The sequence below is a fragment of the Actinia tenebrosa genome, unplaced genomic scaffold (genome assembly GCF_029948245.1).
Source record: "Actinia tenebrosa isolate PJP-AT-01 unplaced genomic scaffold, QUT_ActTen_1.0 PGA_scaffold2__45_contigs__length_23673736, whole genome shotgun sequence".
NCBI classification, from domain to species: Eukaryota; Metazoa; Cnidaria; class Anthozoa; order Actiniaria; family Actiniidae; genus Actinia; species Actinia tenebrosa.
The window spans coordinates 10,082,726-10,091,483 of record NW_028292579.1 but is presented as its reverse complement, the minus strand read 5'-3'; the positions used below and the strand labels follow the sequence as shown (position 1 = coordinate 10,091,483).

Genomic DNA, 8,758 nt, shown 5'->3' with positions numbered 1-8,758 from the left:
AAATAAAAACAAAGTTGATAGTGACAAAATAGTACTATTTAGTGACTGATACTTGCTATTACTCGAACAGAACATTCATCATACAAAGACAAATGTACAAGAGACCATTTGCGTCTTTTGTGTCATCAAATTCTGGTCTTTATTTCATGGTTTTACTGCTTGACATGCGATCTACCTCGGTGTAACGACCTATTGGTGTGCTTAATTGGTGTGCTTATGTTTAGTTTCAATACGAGCTTTTTGGGAGAGAGCAATTGTGATGCCATTCACAGGTTCCTAACTCCGAAGTTTGGCCCTTACTCAAGAAAAGATTGCTCATCAGCCACTTCGTTTTCTGATTTCCACTGCGTCATAAGCAGACTCCTATTAGAATTCTGATTTCGACGCAAGTCCAAACCAATAAAAATAAACAATTGAAACGTGGAAAATCCGGTGTGCCGAAATCAACTATTTCCCAGAAGTAAAAGTTTTTAAAACGTTTGTGGAAACAGTTCTGGGATGATACAAAAAATAAACAATACCCAATAATTCCTACTCCCGAACTGCCTTCAATCCACTACACTGTGTCAAAAAATCTGCTTCGGTAAATCATCCAATAAGAGTCAGTCTAATCATTTATTATCTTATTTTATTGTTAAAAAAATCAACAACAAAATTATAAGTGTATAAAAAAGATTCCAGTGATCATGAGAGGCAAACATTATAAAGGGTATCACTGTCGCGATATCAATGTTGTCCTGTACCATAATTAGCGCCACCGGCTTTCTGCACAACCTTCTTCACGTGTTCGAGTTCCAACTCGTCTTTTTCGCCGGTTAAAATCTCTACAGCGAAGTTCTACAACAACAACAAAAAGAATATTGAGCACTAAATAAGATTTTCGAAGGGATACATGGGAAACAACTTCGTTCTTGTAAATATTTTTTGCCTCTTTGATTTTAACAAAACTTGGGAAAACCTCTGGCCGCGCTGATCAAAGTCAGGGAATAACCGCACAGATCGAATTCATGTGGAATTTCAATTTCAATAGATGATTGTTTAAAGTGCTTATAAGCCTTTACTCAATACTTTCAGAACTGATTCTTTAAATAGTGCCAATAGTTGATTGTGAAAATAATTCGTCATTTGAAAGTCGGGTCTTTGAGATACGAAGGTTTATATTTCCAATATCTTAATGACTATGACGTAACATAGGGGATTTGAGTTATTTTGTGGCAACTTTTAATATTGAACGCTGGACATTTTTTAAAAACAAATTTGTAAGAACCTTTACGTGAGTCACGAGTAAAAGGATGATGCTTTTAAAATACTGTATTCCAGAACGAGTGCAGTGATGTATATTAAATGCCATATTTCAAGCAACCGACAAAACTCTTGAGATTTCGTTATAAGCTCCAAATGTGTCAAACACTGACCACCATGTATGTGCTGTCAACCAGAAAGAATTCTATTGAACACTTGTGATTCAGCTGACCGAATTCGAACACTCCGCATGAGACACGGAAATGACATATATAAATTTAAACCCAGCAATTTTATATATTCCAAAAATTTAGGTTGAAAGAAGTCTATATAGAACAAACTCTTGATTTACCTTGAGAACAGCTTTAACAGAGCTTTTATCAGTGCCTACTTTAGCTTTCTTCATGGCCGATAAATTCTCTCCTACCCAGGCCACCAGGACGAACTTGGCTCGTTTGCTCAACTCATCTCCAGATTCGATTCTAACAAAACCATACAACCTCTCGTCATCTGTTAAAAACAAAGGAACACTCGCAGTTATGGACCGCTTCGTGTCAAAATGTTTTGTCCAATGGGGATTGAGGTGATACTCAAAGTAAGTCGACCAAAGTCCCCCCACCCCTCCTCAAAACACTCAAAAAAATTTTTCCACTACTTTCACTTTCCTTTTCTGTTTTCTTATTTTGTTTCTCTTTTTTTTTTTTTTTTTTTTTTTTTTTGTTTTTGTTCACTATACCCTTTCATAGTTTCTTTTCTCTCCCCTTATTTTGATGTCTCTTTTCTTAATTCCTTAAATTTTAATCTTGTTTCCTTTTCTTTTAACCATTTATCCTCTCCCTCTTTCCTTCTGCGTTTCAATTTTTTCAAATACTTTCCATTTCATTTCTTCTACCCTCCCTATGATATTCATTTTTTTTTTCCTTCACTTTTTAAGCATACCTTTTAACTCTTCCAAGAATTCGTCATAGTTTACTCCAGACTTCAAGTGTACTACCTGGTTGCTGTCATCATAACCAAACGTTGCCCTTTTTCAAACAAACATTAATTTATTAATCACTATACACCATATACCCTGGGGGCCATGTAGCACCCTAAAAGTGGTGGAGGGGGGGAGTCCAATGTTAAGCCAAAGGGCAGGGTTGAGGAATAGAAGGTGAATGGTTAACAAGGAGAGGACTGCTCCTGGAACAGGAGAAATGGGGTAGGTCGTGGGGGAACGGGAGGGGGGGGGGGGTACAAGAAAATATAATAATTGTTAGTGAATCAGTCATTTATTATAGCACTTTTTACTTAAAGCTCAAAAGCGCTTTACATTTAAACTAATACTACTAATAATCATTATAAAGAAGAAAATACCTAGTAATGTCCAAACTCAGTCATAAAATCTAAAATTCAGTAGAAAAAAGTTTTTAAATATTAGATGCCCTTATTTCTTATATTAGAGGTAGCAATTGTCTCTGACTCTGACTCCCCTCCCCTTCCCTCGCCTTCTTAATGCAGTCTATCGCAAACTTCATATAATTGCACCATATCAGCTGTTAAAATTCCTCCTTGAGACCGGAAATACAATATAATATAAACGTCCATTTATTCTGCCAAATCTTACATGATACCGGAAGTACGAACTACGGATCAGCCCTCCCCCTGCTAGTCTCCCACACAGCCGCTTTCAGTGTCGTCACGCAACGCTTTCTCCCCTGAGTAGCTACTTAGGGGAGAAAGCGTTGCGTGACGACACTGAAAGCGGCTGTGTGGGAGACTATCCCCCCGCAGACATACACAAATATCTTCACTGACAAAGCCCGTTATCCGATAGGAAAACTATGGATGATAGAACATAATACAAAGACTTCAAATAAGCAGGAAATAAGGGCATTCTCTTGTGGGATTCACGCCTCGACTCGTTCAGAAAGGTTGTGTTTGGGTCATCAATAAATGAAAGGCGATTCGTTTCCGCTTAGTCTCAACCCACGAAAAAATCTCTTATACAGAATTTTGAACAGTTCTGAATCTAGAGCGATAGATTTAGTGCAATTTAAAGCAATAAATTCATTATACTTTTAGAGCTCTTATACTTAACCTTGTTTAAACAATCTAATCAAATATTAGCCCAAGTGTCAGCAAGAGGTTAAGAAGCTCTAATGAATATCTAACTAAACTCTTTGGAAAGTTATGAGATTGTTAGAATATATTAGCTAGAATAAGAATAAGAATAAACACTAGAAAAGCCAAACGTAATCTAAATACTACAAGTCTGAACAAGAAATAAGTAAAGAGTGGGGTACAGATAAGTTAAAGAGCGGTGAACTTGTGTTGTTTCCGATAGCAAATCGTACAAGCCGGGTGTCGAAATGAACCCAATAAGCTTCCAGAAATAAAACACTTCTATCTTACCATGTTTCGTCGCTTTTGTCGTCCCGTACGTTCTCATAAGCAGCATTCAAGCCTTCTTTATCAACAGCAACCATTTTTGAACAAGGAAGACAAGAGATGTAAGATGTGGATCAAAGGAGTGGAGATGATGCTGTGCAATGCAATGTGAAGGGGGCGTTTCAAGAATCGAGAGAGCGGATTACCGGCCGGTTCTATGACGTTATTTATTTGGTTAATGATAAACTAGAAACGGTATAAAATATTAAATTAATTTTGCGATAATTTTCTTTTTAAGAGCTTTATCATATTTCTTTGACACTCATTTGGACACAACTGTATGAAGTATCTTTCTTTCTTCCTCAATTTTAAATTTGATCGAAATTTCTCTTACATTATTGTAACTTTGTAAAAGCGAAAAGCCTGCGGCTTATTAGTCTCCCTCACAGCCGCTTTCAGTGTCGTCACGCAACGCTTTCTCCCCTGAGTAGCGCTATTCGGAGTCGCACAGGACTTTTACACTATCATATGGAAACAAGGTAGGCCATTTTTAATAATTATAATAAACAATGGAGATCCAAGAGGCTAAAATTTGTCCGGAACAGGCTACAAAATCCATAGGCTCCGGTAATACACTGCGTAGCGGCCCTTAACACAGGCAACCCAAACGAGTTTCCTGTGTATGGTTTATACGAGAATGTATGGGAGATATGATAAAGTTACGACAATAAAATGTTTCACTCAACAATTTACCTCAAAACTTGCTGCAGTTGTTGCTTTTACTTTGTTCAGTCTTCTGGCGACGTTTCAGCGCGATTTGAGGCCGTTTAGTGGGTTTGATTGTTGAGTGAAACAGTTTATTGTCATACTTTATCATAACTCCCATACATTCCCTTATAAACCACACAAAGGGAACCTTGTTTGGGCTGCCTGTACCCTCAATTAAGGGGACTGGATTACGCAGGCTAAGTATACATTCATAAAAATAAAAGGTGGAATCACTCAACGATAATGAGAAAGTCATCACCAGTTAGCAACCACTAGTGAGGGGGGACATAAAAATAAATAGTGTCTCTTGTGGGGTGGGTGGGGGAGGGGTAATCAGTTACAACAACAACCCTCCGTTCCTAAAATAGAAAATTACAATTAAAAAGATCACAGTTTCTTTTTCAGCAGTAGAATAAATATTGACATATCAAAGTGACATAAACCAAGTAGAACCGTAGAACCCTGTTTACAAATCTTCCTTATATTTCAACATTTCAACATAATATTATTTTCCTGTTCCATAGTGAGCTCCTCCAGCTTTTTGAACCTGGCACTTCACCTTGTCATAAAGAAGTTCATTCTTATCACTGCATAAAATTTCCACGGCAAAATTCTGAAAGAAAATGAAATCATTATGAGTCGACATGGCCTTGGATGTTAGCCGGGTAGGGGTGGGGTAGGGATTGTTGCGACATACATAAAAATTAGTGATCCCCATTGGCTTCCCCCTCACTAGTGGTTGCTACTCTCTATGTTTCAGAGTTTGAAATAAGCTGTGCCCTGATTTAGATCAGCTCAGAGGTGTTCAGGTTTTCGGGCTCGATCTGTGAGTTAGTCGTGCCCTGATTTAAATCAGAGGTACGTTGCCATTGCAGAAGTTATTTCAGGCGATTTGATGAAATAGACCAGTTTCGAGTTCCAAATTACCGCTGTGTTCCTTGATTACAGACTCATTAGCACTGGGTTAGCCTCGTATCAGTGTTTAAATATTCACAAATACCAACGGTAAAGTAAAGAATGCACAACTTCAACAATACGAACGATTTGAAACTTGACGGACCTTGACTGGAACACGTGAATATTCTGCACAAACTCGAGGCTAACCCTGTGCAAATGAGTCTGTAATCAAGAAACACAGCGGTAATTTGGAATTCGAAACGGGTCTATTGACGGTTGATTTTTGTTCGGGCTGCGAGCAAGATTATCAGCACACAATCATAACTGTCAGGAGCCTGTGTAGCTCGGCCCTAGGGAGGGGGGAGAGGGAGGGGAAATGGGGTGGGAGAGGGGGAGGGGAGTGGGGAGAGAGGAAAGGGAAAAGACAGGCTCTCGCTTCTGATCCTCTCCCCCTCCTCTCCCCTCCCCTCTCCCCTGACCATCTGTACTGCAGTTACTGAGCATAAAACAGCCTGTAATCATTATTGTCTAAGTTACCGTGATGACCATCTTAACGTTGCCCTTGTCAGTGCTGACTTTAGCTTTCTTCAGCGGTGACACATTTTCTCCGATCCACGTTATAAACACAAACTTGGCTCTCTTGCTTAACTCGTCACCAGTCTCCACTCTTACGAAAGCATACAGTCGCCTGTCGTCTTAGAAAACAAGACAAAATGAAAAATAACTAAGGGCAGTCACCAAACGGGTTTTTTTTCCATCTGAAGACGTAACGCCCGATGTGAGGAACACTGTCATTAGGGTTCTCGATTGGTTCTCGAGAACAAAGGAAGATACCGGAAGTAAAAATTACAGTACTAGAGAAAATAAACAAGATGGCGTCTCGAATTAAGTACACCAAAAAAGCCTGTAGGGCCGGATTTTTCAAAGTTTTGCCGGTTTTGTAATGGAAATTGTATTGATGTCCATCCAATAGATATTTTTGGAGTTAATTTAACTGAAAACCATCTTCAAATTCACATGCTCGTTGAACATCGTCCGCCATTTTGAATTTACCTAGTCTGTCATAATGCGCATGTGCGAGAAACCCAGAATCTGGGTCTTCCGGTTTGGAGTTTTCCAGAGCCCAACTATTTCGTCGAGCATGCGCAGTAAGAAATAAGGGCTCTGGGTACGAGATTGTATGTTTTTCATTCCAATTTATATTTGACGCATGCGCAGTTTTCCGGAAGTGAAGTATAATAAATGAAAATCATGCTTTCAAACAGAGTTCTGTGTTTTCTCTGGAAGATTTTTTTTTTTAATTGGCAAGACTTTTATCATATGCCCTCTTATACCGGAAGTCCAAGAAATCCTGGTCTCAAAAAAAATGGATTATGCCAGAGCCCTCGTTCTTCGCCGTAGGCCCTGGGTCCGAGATTGCATTCAGTCTTGAAATCGTGCAAATTTAACTTTCAAACTTGTCTGACAAATGGTCTTTTCAAAATGCCAAATCAAAAGTCAGTTCTTGAAACTTAAGGCTAAAGGTCTCACGAAAGAATGATATTTTTGCATATCAATTTGAAGAAAACAAACTTTTTTCTCACTATAAATGCACGCATGCGCAAACGTTTTTTCCAAGTTTTCAGAAAAAATGCTTGCACATTGCTTATTTCTAAGAATTCAAGAAAATTTTGAACATGACTGAGTGCAGCTCCTTAGTTCCCACCTAGAAACTGTTTGTCTTTCGATATCTTTCCGCACACGTTTACTAACATAGTACGTCCTCCCGCCCTTTAGACCAACATTAACTCATCCAATCGCACCCAACTAATATCAGCTGAAATTGCAAGGTCAATATTTGCTTCAGTTTATTAGTCATTGCACTAGCTCATAATGGGGATATTTTGTGCGCATATGGCTCCCACATTTCTCTTTTCTTTTCCTCTTCAACTTACCATCCAATTCTTCTAAAAAATGATCGTAATTCTTTCCAGATTTGAGGTGGACAATTTTCTCGTTGTCATCATAGCCAAATGAAGCCCTAAAAAATATTAACGCTTTCAAACTTTATGTTTCAAGTTGAATAACATTAAGCAACGCAAGATAAGACAGATAGTTTTATTGACCACTTGAATTGCATGCGAAATTTTCAGAAGACGCAAACAAATTCCACAATTCTGCCAGTATCCCAAGCGGAAAGGAAGAGTTTGAAAGCCTAAGTGGCCTAAACGGACCCTCTCGATGAAAGTTCAGAGTACAGACAGGAACAGTTAGTTGATATCGGCTAATGGCTATCTGTAGCTCATTGTAGAAAGGTTGGATGGCTTAGAGCGGTTTTCATTTGAGTTAAAATATACGAGAAGGAATTATTATATGCGTATAGCACGTACTTGATACAACATGCCATAACAGTTTCTTATGTGTCTGTCCTTTTATTGACGATAAATTTCGTCATCAAATTGTCAAAGTAGTATGTGGATCCACACTACTTTGACTGAAGACTCAATTTACTGTCAATAAGAGGAGACATATAGAAAACTGATGTCTATTTGTTAACTCTCAGTCAGAAAGAATTCCGGCTATGATCGCAAACTTGCGATTCAGCAGATCATTATATATTCCGCACGGAATAAGATAGACATGACTTCAAGTAAAGCCAACTGCAATAGACTCACCAAATCTCATCAGTATGATCGTTTCGTATATTCTCGTACGCTTCTTCAACCCCGTGTTTGTCAACGTTGTGAGGCATTTCTGCTTGTTTCTTTAGGCTTCTATTTTACGCCGCGCACGCACGCACGCACTCAATTGCGTCACAATTAAATGACGTCACATCTTATTAAGTTTGAAATTCCTATCGGGGGGTTGAATACGATGTGAACCTTAATAATTATTATTGCAGGCACAAAAAAGCCTACAAAAGCCGGCTTTCTATCAGTCTCTTTTGCAGGGCCTAGATTAATCATTATGCGTTACATTGCATTCATTTTACATTTTGTATTTTGCATTTTACGTTTGCGGGCATGACTTTTTACGCATGATTTTAGTGCGCGCGTTTATATCGTGATGGCGTCATTCGAATGTTTGATAAGCTAAATATTAAGGAAAATAAATTTTCCACTTCTTCGAACTCTTGTACCTCTAAAACAAAGTTGGTGACACCATTTTCTTTGACGTAAAATTAAGATGCTACCAAAATCTCCAGGATATGTGAATATTTCGAGATAATGATTGACATGGAAGAAATCCATGACCACCTCTTTGAATGCATCGAACGGATTGATCCAAATCAATCAAGTACATCGATTGTTACTGATTGATCGATTGGCAAAATTGGTATCCATTTTTATCGATTGAGTACGTCGAGTTTAAATTCAAAAATGTTAAAGAATATTTGATGGCTATAATTGACGCGTCTTTTCTTCGCTGACTCCCTGTTTGCTCTACATTTAACACACACACACAAAAGAAATCGGTTTCCTCCGTCTGTTATTTTATTTTT

The 8,758-nt window shown here is 38.3% G+C and overlaps 2 protein-coding genes across 2 annotated transcripts; both read right to left on the bottom strand.

Annotated features, from left to right (window-relative positions):
• Positions 1-611: 611 nt before the first annotated feature.
• Positions 612-3,815, bottom strand: LOC116289870 (coactosin-like protein). The gene is made up of 4 exons (XM_031696808.2): positions 3,637-3,815; positions 2,182-2,267; positions 1,595-1,752; positions 612-837 (listed from the first exon to the last, which is right to left on the bottom strand). Exons 1-4 carry the CDS (start codon positions 3,708-3,710, stop codon positions 727-729), a joined length of 429 nt encoding a protein of 142 aa, XP_031552668.1. The 5' UTR covers positions 3,711-3,815; the 3' UTR covers positions 612-726.
• A 1,070-nt stretch (positions 3,816-4,885) lies between these two features.
• LOC116289850 (coactosin-like protein) lies at positions 4,886-8,008 on the bottom strand. The gene is made up of 4 exons (XM_031696781.2): positions 7,932-8,008; positions 7,212-7,297; positions 5,815-5,972; positions 4,886-4,993 (listed from the first exon to the last, which is right to left on the bottom strand). The coding sequence occupies exons 1-4, from the start codon at positions 8,006-8,008 to the stop codon at positions 4,886-4,888; spliced, it is 429 nt and encodes a 142-aa protein (XP_031552641.2).
• Positions 8,009-8,758: the final 750 nt, after the last annotated feature.